The sequence below is a fragment of the Acanthaster planci genome, linkage group LG05, assembly GCF_054643075.1.
Source record: "Acanthaster planci isolate LZ-2023a linkage group LG05, COTS_SCS, whole genome shotgun sequence".
NCBI lineage: Eukaryota > Metazoa > Echinodermata > Asteroidea > Valvatida > Acanthasteridae > Acanthaster > Acanthaster planci.
In genome coordinates this window covers 15,547,623-15,561,971 of record NC_141781.1, presented here as the reverse complement: position 1 = coordinate 15,561,971, position 14,349 = coordinate 15,547,623, and the positions used below count along the sequence as shown (strand labels likewise).

The 14,349-nt window shown below is 39.9% G+C and overlaps 2 protein-coding genes across 5 annotated transcripts in view; one reads left to right on the top strand and one right to left on the bottom strand.

The window, feature by feature from the left end:
* Window positions 1–14,349, top strand: part of LOC110977259 (G protein-coupled receptor 54-like) — a 158,087-nt gene that overhangs the window by 46,080 nt on the left and 97,658 nt on the right. Inside the window, exon 1 of one of the 2 annotated variants that reach the window (XM_022231223.2) lies at window positions 3,014–6,168. The exons of the other annotated variant lie outside the window; for it this stretch is intronic. Within the exon in view, the coding sequence (XP_022086915.1) occupies window positions 5,821–6,168 (348 nt within the window). The 5' untranslated portion in view covers window positions 3,014–5,820. Of the gene's footprint in view, window positions 1–3,013; window positions 6,169–14,349 lie in introns of those variants that run through there. 2 annotated transcript variants of the gene reach the window in all.
* Window positions 1–14,349, bottom strand: part of LOC110990465 (G protein-coupled receptor 54-like) — a 218,528-nt gene that overhangs the window by 147,993 nt on the left and 56,186 nt on the right. The window lies entirely within an intron of this gene.

Below are 14,349 nucleotides of genomic sequence, written 5' to 3'. Positions count from 1 at the left end.
TCTCTAAGTATCACTGATCACGTGTCTTTTGGGGATATATTTCAAATCATTGGTTATCTTTATCATTTTTGGATGAACCAATACAGTGTTGTGAGAATAGTTTCAGCAATGAGGAGGAAAAATAAACATATCGAATTAGTAACCGCCACATTGAGCGAGCTCCCGCGCGAGGAAGAAACTTACCCACAATGCTCTACGCGTCGTTATCCGTGACACCATGTGACGTATTTTCTTCACTTAAATCTGTGCAAGGCCAACCTCGACTTCATGGGCTGCGTGCGCGTTCCTTCACTTGTTCCTGGTCGTGTGGAATACGAAAATAACGCTGACTGACTATTCCGGATGAATATACATAAACGTAACGTCAGTCGCGCGCATTTCAAAAGTTGTGCGCTCGCGCCCACGTATTCTCTTGCACGTCACGCACACGTAAATCTGCTTCGCTCGTAAACACACTGACTAAAGTTCTTTTTTAAATATCCCAAATAGTAGGATATTTAAATTATACAATTCCAGGGGTAAGATCGTGCAAGGCATGGTGGGAACCAACATGGCGCGGCATGATCGTACCCATGGGAACGAGGTTTCTAGGGAAGTTGGTCATAATTAGCATACTACATGACGCTCGTTTAATCGTCTTACTGAATATCACTGAATACATATACTGAATACATATGCTGAATATGTATCACTGAATCTTACTGAATATATATGCTCTTCGACAGTTTGTTCAAGGCCACGACCTTTTCGTAAACTTGCCGAAGGGATCTGGAAAGAGTGTCATTTTTCAAGCGGCACCAGTTATCTTGGATATCTTAAGCGCGAAACGCAGTGATGACAGTACACCACACTCTCGCAATCGAACACAATTTCGACCAGTGCCGTTCAAGATATTACCAGTACACCTTCGTCGTGGCTGTTCAGTTTGACGTGTATGCGCATGCAAGAACAAAAAATGGGAAACACCTGCATTCGTAAGTAGCGTTTGCGCAGTGAGTTTGTGGCAAACTTCTTCAAAAGAAAAAGAATATTTCTCAGAGAAAAGGGTTTGAATGTGAAAGTAAAAGAAATAATTGAAACAAAAATAAAAGAAAATATAGCACAAACACAAGCATCTAATTTGTTTCTTCTTTTGCTCTCCTGGTTTCTACTGAAATCTCACGTTCCATAGCATTTTGCATGTGAGGTAATCTGGCTTCCATTTCAGTAACCGGAGAAAACCCTATTATAGGCTTTCTTCAGGCTGCTGTTGTCAAAAAGCATGTATCTTGGAACATGAAATTCCATTATTCCCCCAAAGGTCTGTAAATCAATCATACGCTATATATTTTTCTTTTCGAGTTCCTTTGTGCTTTCCACATGGCGTTAGCAACACTTATATGACAGCCACACGAGCAAATTAGGGTAAGTTCGATCAAGGGCCACTGGATAACTAGTGGTTGGTTCGTGACGTACCCAGTGCATGTACAGTGAAGTTGAAGTGAGAACGACCCTGGTCAACCATTGTAAGTTCGCTAGGCCGAAAGGGGAAAAAGATGGCCGCAGGAAGGGTACAAAAGCAAAAACAAAAGTGGAAATAGTCGTTCATTAATGCCATAGACTACTGTTTTCCCGGTATTGTCTTATAACTGGTCCTTTCTGCACCGTGCTATTTATATTATGGCAACCGATGATGCGACCAACCTCTAGGTCTAGTCGCAAATAGTTGACAAGACTAGTCTAAGCATCGTCGACTATCATGTGTTCGATGAGATTTAGTCGAACGATGGTTAACTATGGTTGGTTTGTTAACTAACCTTGATAGAACTTTCCCTTATACATGTATCACAAGGATAAAAGAACCATACTTGACAGAAACTGAAGCGGACACTACTTTAACAATTTTGCGGATCAAACTTATTTAAATCAATAGCCCACTACAGACAAGTGCACAGGTGCTCCGACCCCACTCTTACATTCCTGCTCCACAATGCATCTGTCTACCCATTTTCTTGTAAACACCTCGGGTGTCTAACCACATTATACCTATATTCCGTTGCATACAATTTTGTCTCGCAAGAGAGTAGTGTGGCACTCGATGGGTCTACCCAAAACCCAATTGCATTGGTAAATTTATACCGTGCCACAGCCCACACACATACAGTACATGTACAATGCAACATTTATTTCGCGGACTTTCAACCTGTGATATCGACCACTACTTTGCCTCTAGCGCAGGTGATTGCATATATCCATACCACTGACAGGCTGGTGTAATTGCTTGTGCATCTAATTAATTTTGTTTTCCCCTTAGGTTATCACATCTCCTTCATGTTCATTTCCACGCAGAACTAGGGGTTTCTAGGCAAATTCAGAGGCCTCGAAACTTCTTCGTTTGTGTTAGATAGAAAACAGGACAAGCATAATGGAACACTGTCTCCACAACAGAATGAAGATAATATATCTTACAAAAATGTTCCGGTGTGGCAATCAAGGGCTTTGTCTTTAAGAGCCTTTGTGAAAAGGGCCTTTCGTTAAGCGAATGTGATCTGTCCAAATATTGACATCACGTCTCAGTGCGCACAAGCTTAACGCCCACGAAAAGAGGAACGTTTGTCACAATCAGATGAATTGATGTAGTCCAAATGTAGTTCAATGTCTACCCTATCAATAAAAAGCACGAATCATCAAGGTCTTGCTAATATGAAGCTATCCGTGGAGAGCACTTGGGAACGGGTTTTTGTCGGAGCTTTGCGCACTCGGTTTTCCCTGAACTAAATTGACGCATTTGCATTGCCATTATGCAATCGACGACGCAGGGTAAACCCCAAGAGTTGTTCGTAACACACCCGGTTCGGGCAATATGAGGGTTAGGGTTAGATATACTGGTTATTTTCTGCTTGGCAAAGGACAAAAGCATAAAACCAAGGAGAAAAAATGTTACATTTGGTGTTTAATACCCTAGGGTCTCAAAAGGGTTGAGTAGCGTATATATTTTTATTCATATTTTTTCCTGATTTCATGTGTTAGCTGGAGTTGTTTTGTTCCTCAAGAAGATTTTTTTCAGTTTGGTCTGTAAATATTGTATAATATCTCTACAAGAAGTAATTCAAGTCCCACTTGAATTTGGAAAAACCTTGACATAATCGTAAAGAGTAATTTTTTAAGTATATGTTCTCTTTTAAAATGTTTTAATTTGAACGCAGTCTGCAATTTTGACAAAGCCTTTTCAGCCAGCAATCTCTTGTAAAACATCAAATGTGAACAACAGAGAAATTATTATTTTTACCTTTAAGGCTGTGCGCACACATTTGCTAGCTTATGACACAGTGTAAGCGGTGGGTTAAGAAAATTCCGCACGGGTGCCACAAGCTTGGCCGTAGTGGACTGGATCAAAAGTCGTTGATGGCCTGGTTTTATGTCAGTGGGGCTGGCCAACATGGCAGTGCAAGGTAGTAAGGCGTCTCCAACGTCTGGTTGAGAACCTGCAACTACTTCCAAGCAAACGATTCATTGCTGACTAAAATAATGCTCGGCAGGGTCCTCAATAAAGGCCCTTCTTCTGTCCCTGAAAGCTCATCCCTCCACATTATAACAAATCTGAAGCCCTCATGCTTCAGACATGTTTATATATTTTATAACTGTGCCTGAAAAAAGTGCCACTGATAGGCCTATTATAATGGCAAACGAGATTGACTTTACTCGTGCTGTTCAATAAGCATATTCTCAGTTAAAATTTTCCAGAGGGCGCTGTCGTGCAGAGCTGAGCAGAGCTGTTTATAGAGAGAGTTGCAACATGAGTGTCTCATGAGAAACCAAATTAGTGGATAACGTGTCAGGTTTACATGGACAATTGGCATACAATGTGTGCTGTCCTGTATTTCGATTTCTAAAATCTGGTACCCTGGCTGTACAGCGCACATATAATGAACAGCCACATTGGTCGCCAAGTCTGAAGTTGGCGCTAATCTCTCTTACAGAGCTGAGATGATGAGCCATCGCAGACACAGTCTTGTTCCTAGGCTAAAGATTTCGACTCATTAGAGACCTTAAGATCCGTTACCCACCACAGTCATATAACCAGAATGAGAAGAACTCCTGTTTTCAAAAATTTCCAAAATTGGCGGTTAGCCTAATGTTCAGAAATCTGTATTTATTTTTTCTGATTTTCATGATGTCTCACAAAAAATCTGACTTTCTGTTTGTGCATCCCTGCATACTTCTCACATATTTTGACCTCTGTGAAAAAAATGTGTAAAAGAACAAGACTAAGTAAAATAGATGCAAAGTCTTCAATGTGTGATTGTCTTGTTATTAATTAATATTTAATGTTGAGGTTTTTGAGTAACCGAAAAAAGAATGAAACTATTTTTAGCACCTTTTGGTATAAGTTTCAAGGCATGAACACAAATTCCACTTTGCATTGTCATAACTTTTACCGTTCAAAGGTACACCAACAAATTTTGGAGATCTAGCCCTGCATTATCCATTGTTCAACCAGTCGATTCATACGTTTTTAATGGTCAGAGGTTGCAGACGTGGCATGAACTCTTCTCTCAATGGAAACCAAAATACAGCAGTGAAAAAATGAGAACTACAAGATTAAAATGGGTACTTTCACATGTATATGATACAGTACAATTTTGTTTGTAGCGGTTACTTCAAGTAACATGATATTATTAGGGCAGGGAACTTGACTGCCGCAGAAAAGGGGAAGTTGAACTAATGAGAAATATTATAATTTGTAAAAATGTGCCTAAGTCCAGAAGTTTGAGACAAGCAGGTGCTTCAAACAATGTGTTAGAGCTTCATCGGCAAACATCTACTCCATACGCTAACAAGAGTAACCGGGTAACACTGGGGGGAAAAATTTCTACATAGTGGAATCAAGTATCGATAACAAGATTATTTTTCTCTTGAAGATCAGCGACAGAACGTCTCCTGGTAAATATCTCAAATTCATATCAGTTGGAACAGGATAATATATGGACATACACTTCTCCATCCTCCCAACCTACGTTTGGACACTAATCTGACTAATGAGCCCTTCCCTCGTTCACACCTTCTCCCATTTCAAGCAAACAGATACGTGACTTGAGCACTATCGGCGAACCAGGAGACATTTAAGATTAGGCTTTGTACAGCATAATTTGTGCATGTGAGGCACAAACTACTGATCCTCACTGGTGCTCTAACCTCTACAACATGCCAGCAAAGCCATTGTTCCCAATGTGAGGCTCAGCTCATACAGTCCCTTGCAATGGAACAAGATGTCGTGCGCAAGTGCTTGAAATATTTGACTTGTGATGTGTCCTCTCCGCTGCCATCTGCTGACAAACAAGCAACTGCTGCATGAGTAGTTGTCTTGACGTTTTACTCGCGTGCCCAATTAGTGCCGTGTGTCCCACCGTACCGAATGAGTCTGCGAGAATGCATTGTTAGGTTACCAGCCGGCCGTTAAACCTGCTCTACAATACAAACACGATCCCGCATAAGCCTATCGGAGCATCAAAGAAACGGACTCTGTCATCTCAAAATCGCTGCGGTCACTCCTGAGCAATTCTACACTCTCCGTTGATGTGAGGAATTTCCTTCCATTCTGATCCTCAATGCAGAAGGAGCAACAGCTTGAAAACTACATCCCTGAAGCTCAGTGCATACAGGAAGCGGTGCTGGCGCTTATTCTTACTAGCACTTGTCATGAAATACTCAAACTTTGAGTCTGTATAAGTCGCTTGTCGTTCTAGCCGCCTTGCTAACAAGGTGCATCATTTTTGACATTTTTCTCAGGTTTGCTTTTCAACTTGCTCCCAGAAAGTGTTGAATTCCAGGTGGAGCAACATGGAGGAAGAAGATTATACCTCCTATTCGTATTCTTACTTCTCATCCTATTACGACTACAACTCCAGCACACTCGGGGCTGAACCAGAGCTGAGGGTCCACGCCGTCTTGGTGCCCATTGTGTTTGGGATTATTACGATCGTGGGGCTTCTGGGTAATGTGTCTGTCGTGGTTGTTATCGCCCGGAATCGATCAATGAGGACTGTCACTAATTTCTTCATTATGAATAACGCTATCACTGATATGGTCTTCATTGTCATCTGTGCCCCAATCACGGCCTCGCAGTTCATTCTCACGGACTGGATTTATGGAGACTTCATTTGCAAAACCGTGGCATTCATGCAGTATGTAAGTACAATCGTGTATAAAGGATCCTTTGTAAAGTCACCCTAATTTCTCTCAAGGTCGATTATTTGCATCGAACAATTCTTCCTTGTACTAAATGACTACTTCACTTTGTACTTACTAACTACGTGGCATGTTCTTTTTCCCCCAGAATTTAGTTGTCTAAATACCCTCATTCAAAGATCACGTTCTATTAACGCAGCAACGATAGTCGGACAGACACAGAAATTAATAATGCACAAATGTTCCTCCTGGAACCTAACTCACAAATTTTCATGTTCATTGCATAGTTTTTGGTTAGAGGAAATCCAGCAACAAACCCACGATAGTCGATCTGGGATTTCTTTAGAAACATAATACTAAAGTGATTTAATTTATTATTATTAATTCACGAATAGCTCGGGTTGAAGTTAAAACACCTCCTTCGTCAGAATCAGAAATGGGTGGAGAACAGAACTGCCTGGTCAAAATGAACTACGGCCTACAAAACGAGACATAGAGACACTCATGAGCAAAACCCCCTGAACAACTCATCGTTCCGGAGCTCGGTCGACTGCTTGAGCTCAACTAAACTGAAAAATGGTCTGAGAAATATGGAAGGGCTACTTAGCACCGTGATCAGAATATCGACGAGAATATAATATCAAATCAGTGCTCTGAAATATGTGCTTGCCGAGCTTTCGGTAACTGAGTACCTTCTGCTTGCCCTGAAGAAGGTACTCAGTTACCATAAGCTCGGCAATCACATATTTCAGAGCACTAATTTGATATTATGTTCTCGTTGAAAAATGGTCTGGTTAGCCACACTTCACATTGAATTTTACATTTTGAAATGAGAAAAAAAGAGAAAGGGTGGGCCAGAAAAAGTCAATGATAGGCACGAGAAGTGCTCGTGCCTATCATGGGCAACCGACTTTGTTGAAATATGGATGTCGAAATCTGTCAACAAGAAGTTATTGAAGGGAGAGAGGTGCTCCCTGTCGCCTCGATGGTTCTTACGCGGAATTATTTTACAGTGTTTGAATTGCAAATTAACAAATTTCAACGAAGAATCAAGGTGGTTACCATGGAGAATTGAGAATGTAGAAAAGCCTGAAGATTACTACCAAGAAGATCTTTGGGTTGAATCCTGTCCGAATATTGTAGAGATCGGGCTACCTAGAACACTAATATTGTTTCGGGGGGGTTCTTTGCTCTCCATTGTTTTTTCTGGGAAAACGTGCCGTCACTTCTTGCTAAAACGTTATAACAATAAAGTTGATACTACTAACAAAAACATCAATCCAGAGTTCAAGATAGGTGCATACTAATTTGACGTTGTGGTCAATTATTTATCTATAATTATGAGTCACAACTGCATTTTATAACTACAATACAGCTATAATTGGGGATCTAATAGTTACACTTTACCGAACACTTTTTGACGATATAAACTGTCGAAAAATCCAGAATTGATTTGGCCGAAACCTTGAGGATCTTAAGTGTTTAATATCAGAGGCTGTAAGGAAGAGAACATGCATGATCTTAATAATATAAATTGCGTTGTACTCTCCTCTAGGAGAAATATGTCTGGTGGTCGGTTACACTGAGCCATCTGCAGAAAATTCCTCCAGAAATCTGTCCAACCTCCTCAACACATTACACAATATTGCTATATTTTAATTCGATAGTATTGAAAGATCCCGCCCCATATCGCATTTTGGACGATTCGCAAATTAAATGTGACGGAACTCAGTAAACACTGCCGCATTCCATTCCATTGCCAATGTACCAAACGTTTGTTTCTTTAAAACATAGATTGATTTGTCTGTCTGAAAATTATTCTTTATTCGATCAAAAATTAGACTGCTGTACAAAATTCGAACAACTTATAACGTAATCCCTGTAATAACTACAATCGGTTTCATAGCACAGTTTTTGGCTTAGTTTGGGCATATAAAACCAACACACCTAGGCAGGGATGTCAAATGGGGCCGTACCTTAGTAATTTGATTTTTCTGTCCCATGGAATTTATACCAACAAGCGTCAACTGTACGGAGCAGCTGCTGGATGATTAATACACGATTCGCTGGCCTTGGGGACAAAAGCTTTTCAGCAGGGTCCAAATAGAAAAAAAGGAAACTGGGGCAATACCAGCACAACTTAGCCTACAAAACACTTAAAGGGTGGCCCAGTAAAAATACCGTTTTGTCCGTGAGGAGTTAACGTGGGTAGAATCGGCGTTATTTAGTTGATTGAACGGTTGAGAAGTACTCGTTTTGAAAAAAAGGCAGTTCTGTTCAGCCTTCAAGCTACCTCATACTGTCAAATCAACTAGTTGAATTGGAAATCAAATTGGAGCAACACTACCCCACCCAGAAATATTTAAAAATGGGGTACAGGGTAACTTAAAGACTTTTTGTGCTTGTGGAAATTCAACACATTTTCGAAATTTAGTACAATCTTTAAGTGGGGTTGGGCTTTAGAAATTCCAGAGTTAGAACTTACGTTTTTACGAAATTACCTTCGATTGGCAAGTAGATGCCAGATTTCCCATAATTTTCTGGGTTTCCAGAATAATTTTACGCACACAAACTCTTGAAAATTAAAGAGTAAATCAAACCTGGTCTATCGATTGACTCGATCCACCATACTCTTACGTACGCACACATACTCTTGAATAATTAAAGAGTAAATCAAATTTGGTCGATCGATCAACTCGATCCACCATCAACTGCAACATACGATAGCAGTCAGCTAACTCGACAAAAGACACTAGTCAGGGAGCTATGAGTACAGCAAACCAAATCAAACCAAATTTAATGCAGTTTGGTATTGCATTGTGAAAATGGTTGGAGAAAGCCCAAAGTTTGTGAGGTATTAAAGGTTGCAAATGGTAATTCTTCTTCTGACTTGAAAAGTAAAATTTGTCAGTCTGTACATTCAGTTCATCATTCCTTTCATATGACATGAATCCATTTAACAGCCGTGAAGTGCAATCCCTCTATTTCCAAGCTCATCTTCACATGATGTCATTCTTATCCAGGGTTACTTGTCATTTTCATCCAGGGTGACCAGATTTTGGAAATCGAAATACAAGACAGCACACGTTGCGAGGGTGCGGAGCGCCCGATAGGGTGGGTGTGGGAGGGGTTTGTCTCAAGTGAAGAACCTTTCTCGAACATGCAACCATGCAATTTACTTATTTAGCACTTTAAAAGTGTTTATCATTTCATTGCACTGCCAAAGAGGATATACATGTATATACATTTTGATTCTTTTTCTGACTGCCACTCTGGCCTGATCTTACTTTCACGTCTCACCTTTTTATTAGAATCTGTGACTTTTTAACTTGAAGCCATCATTAAACTCTGATTTCTGATTATTTCAGAAACTCCAATAGAACGATAAATTACGCAGCTTGTAAGGATGCGTAGTCTGACCCCTATTCCCTGAAGAGTAACGACCATGGTCGGTCATTATCACTCGTGATTATCATGATAAGATTCCACAAGAATAGTCGGAATCAGCGGGTCTGGTATCCAGACTATGCCAGAGTGCGCATTATGCAGCGAGCTTGCTAGCTATATTATCGGCGGGAGGCTCAGCCTTGAGCAGCTTGAGAACATTACGCGTTAGTAATTTCTTTGTATTTTCATGTAACTTGTTGAAATTTTACAAATACGGGACAAACGTGTCCCGCGAAAGGTCGGTACGAGACGCGGGACATTAGGGCAAAATACGGGACAATCCCGTAAAATACGGAACGTCTGGTCACCATGTTCTTATCCCATGATACATGCATGCGACTCTCAAAATATCCCATCCATCGTGCACATAGTTACAGGTGTAAATAGCATGGAACGGAGGATCACTATTGTGGTTTACATCTAAACACACTAATGGATAGCAAAAAGTGTCGAAGAGGTAGTTTACTTTTAACAAAAACAGGCTGTCTTCTTTAAAGGGGTTTACACTGTCGATTTTCATAGGGAAATGCAGTGCAAAGCGCCAACCGTAGTGCAAAATGTTATATCAGATTTTTATGTTTGATGTAAAAATCTGAACTAGACATTTGAGATAGGTGAATGGAATAATAATATTGAATAAAAGAGGTTACAATAAGGACAGTTTCAAATTGAATACAAAAAGTTATGTTGTGCATAACAGATATCTATTTCCTGAATTTCTTTTAATTAATTAAGATTGGCGCGATATAGCAATAACAATGTTGACTGCTGTATTATGAGACACGTTTCTTGTTTGTTTTTGTTTTTATTTGTGTCCATTTAACCTCTTTAACCTAATTTTTACCCATTTTTTCATGCCTTTGTCCTCTAGCGTAATCTTTGTGCCGAAAAGTGATTCGTTGGAGCAACGGTAATTGAAATCTTGTAAGATAAAGAAGCTTGGAGATTAATAAATGCGGTATTCTCTTCGACTAAGGAAAATCGGCAATGCAGAAATTGCAAGACGGGTGTCAGTCACTAGAGTTTTTCGCACGTGCCTTCTAGTTGTTTTTTACTTTAAAATTAATAGTTTTTGTGGACATAATGGAAAATCGATATTGGTAAAAATTCGTAATGGAAAATTTCTGAGCTTCCAATAAACGAAGCATCTCACAGAGACTTCCGTTTATCATTAGACAGCATAAATATTAATAAGCCAAACTCCGTCCATTTCTAATCAGCGAATTCATAGGATGTCATTTATTCATACTCCTGTCAGAGTCATATTTCTCATTTACATGTCGTGTCCATTTTCGAGGGTAACGAACGAAAGGTCAGAGTGATTGCACTGGCAGTCGGCGGGAGGAAATACCCGAGGGCTTCATGAGGATTACGTTCAAGTTTAAGGAAGCAAGTTGACAGGGGTTTTAGACATTGTCAGAGATAAACAGGCTAAAACAATATTGTAGTCAAAAGGAGAAATGTAAGTTATGAGGTGAATAATCATAAGGGAACGGGCTCCTGCAAAGCACGTAGATTTGGCTTTTAGTATACATTTCTGCATGAAAATAGGAAGTCGTATATTTGTTTTCGAAGCTATTTTGAGGATATTGGTATTTTCGATGGTTATTTACATTGCCTTAAAAAACCAGTAGACTTGCTATCGGGTGTAGGTCTTTAGTAAGTCGAAAAGATTAGACTTTTCATGGCATTCTACATACATGTGTGTGACACAAAGCACCAGAGTAAATCGGGTCTGACATAGCTGCTCTTCACTGGCTAGATTCTTAAAGAGTTAAAAAGCTGAAAGATTAGAAACATTTCCTCTGACTTGGTTTCTTTGTCAAAAGATCTTTTGAGATCCAACTCCCCCTCGTTTCCACACTTTTATCGGGGGCTTAAGCAAGCTTAACCTATTTAGCATCACAAGTACGGCAACAAGACTTTACATTACTGAAGTTGTCCTCACTATTGTGAGCAGGCTGCTTTTACCTGGACCATAGAGCAAAAAACGATTTGTCAATGGACTAACCGCCCATGGTGGGTTGCCTCAGTGAGCCAAAATTGTCCCTTCGTGTAGAACAACGAACAGACCTTCTTGAAACTTGTGGCGTCATAACGTTCAGCACAAAGGTTGGGACAGCCAGAGCCACCGCACTTCCTGCTAAGTGGACGGTTGGCAAACAAGTCAGACACTTCGTTATATATACATAGAAGGAGTAACATCTTCCGTTCTAGCGATCGTCTATAAAACCCGTTAGGTATTTTGTGTAATTGCTGAAACAGAATGAATTCACCTTTGGGAAGAGCTGTCCAAATGCAAAGTTATTACTTTGAGCTTTCTGCTTTGATCTGACATTCAGTTCGCATTTGTCTCTGAAAATGCATTATTGAGATAAGGGTGATAACCTGATAGTTTGATGATTCGCTAGTCCTAAGATTCGTCCGAATTGTTACTCCCGAGTCTGAAGTCTAGTTGCCCTTATTATCGAATCGGACAAATGAACCTTCGGACTGTTGAATTTTATTACCATTTGAACTGTCGCACCTTTGAACTAATTAACCTTATGCTAAATACGAACAAGCTGCAGACTAACAAAACTTCAGATTACCACATCATCTGTTTGGATTAACGAGCCTTAATGCTATTGGAATTGGGAGCGTTTGGACTATCAAACCTTCGGAGACCTTCAGCTTATGGGGGGGGGTTGACCCTGATTTTTTTCCTTCAAAGATGATAAAACCTTATCCTTGGTTCAACTGATATCATACGTAACCCTAACCCCCTAGGGTGTATGTAAAATCATATTGAAATCGGAGGATTTAGAACTGCTATAGGGTTACAGAACCGTCGCATTTATGTCATTTTGTTTATTTCGTTTACCCCTTTCCATTTTGTAATCGAAGGGCATACACTTCCTGGCCATATCCGATTAGCATTTGATTAAAGGACACAGAACGTATTCGACCTCCTCCAATTACTATTCGACAGAGGTGTAAACACAGTGCGGAGTTGATTTAAATCTAGGTAGACAAGGTAAATAATGACGCGGAATCTCTCTAGGAGATGCAATGTATAGAAATAAAAACGAATTTCCCAGAGATCTAATACCCTTGAATCGTTCTTTTGAGATGAAAACCCCTCCTTTTTGCACCTTTGTCGGCGTATAGTTACGCAAATAAATGCAGCCTTTTATCGCCACGTAACACACGTAAACAAGTAGGTCTTCAGAGTTTTGTGCGGGATGTAAAAGGGGCTTTTTACAAGGAAAGACCGTGTCTTTCTTCGGCTATCTATAGGTTATCCTGAATCTGTATTTACAGTTTAAATACACGTGTATATAGCTCATTAGAGCAGAAAGCGTACCGTGCAGGGATACACGATTTTGCAAGGGATACGGTATGTCGTTTTGAATGGCACCTTTGAATGGTTTCAGATAAAGTGCGCCTTACAAGTGCTGTGTTGTTATTTTTATTCTTCTTATTATTGTTATGATATTTTTGTAGGCTTTATTTGAGATGCGCTATTTTGGAAGGTATCGGAACATTTTATAAATTGCTTTGCCTCTGTCTCGTCTGTTTTGCTGTTGCTTTACAGTCCATGTTTAACCAGCGCATTAAAAACATTAAAGGCACGTCAATAATAATACGTCAAAATGATCGAGTTAATCAGAGCGGTATCCGCTTTTGTCCGTGTTAACCAGAACACACAGTATAATTGACAACAGTAGTAAACAGCTGGGTTGCTACAGCCCATAGCAGAGTATCAGAACGGACAATATTTAACCTTAGAAGTGTCTATCATTTAAGAAAGGTTATTACAGCAGTTAGCCATAGTAAGAAATCATTTAATTACAGTACAGTAGGTAATCAGTTTGTTATTGAACTATTAACTAGAGCAGTAAGTACATTGCAACGAAAAGGCAGGATTCATAGAATAAGTAGGCCCTAACCAGCCTGAGAGCAGGAATGGTTGAATATAGCAGTATGACCAGTATGCCTATTAGGGATAGGCCAACAAACATTCGACTAGATCAGGGAGTAGAGGTAACCAACATTGAGGACAACCAACTCGTGCAGAAGCACCCCGTCATCCGAAGTTAAAAAGAGTCGCGTTGGTCGTCAGTGCTCAATTTGTTGATACCGATGCGACCGTGACGCGCCCACTTCCTAGTCCTTCGGGAATTACGTCCAGTTCCGACTAAAAGAGCCTCTGTTACTAAGAAAATAACCCCTCTCTTGATCTAAGTCAAGGCCCATACATCTGACGAAAACTTTATTTGTTTTTCTCTTTCCATGGGCGGATGAGTATACATAATCCCCTATTTACCTATTTCAATAGAGAATTTTCCACATTCGAAAAAAGCCACAATTAAGGTTTTCCCCATAGAGTTCAAAAGTATTTCCAGTGGTTTATTTATTTTAGTGATTTTTTCTTTTTCAGTAGGGTATGATTCGAAAAGGTACTACCTAAAATTATGGAGTAAAAATTTTACAACACCCAGATCCTTGCTGCGCTTATTAGTGTTTACAAACTTTCCCTCGGGAATATCTTAGTTTTTCAGTGATAAATGGGACAAACGTGTATGCCAAAAGAATCTGGCTACTTTTCAGTCGTGTGACAGAGGGTTCTCTCTCAAAAATGAAGTTGAGTAACTACAGAGACTATAAGGATGTCATCAACATAACAAGGACGACCATAAGTTCCATAAGACAAAATAAGCTTCTATACCATCCATAGGACAGTTAAATATG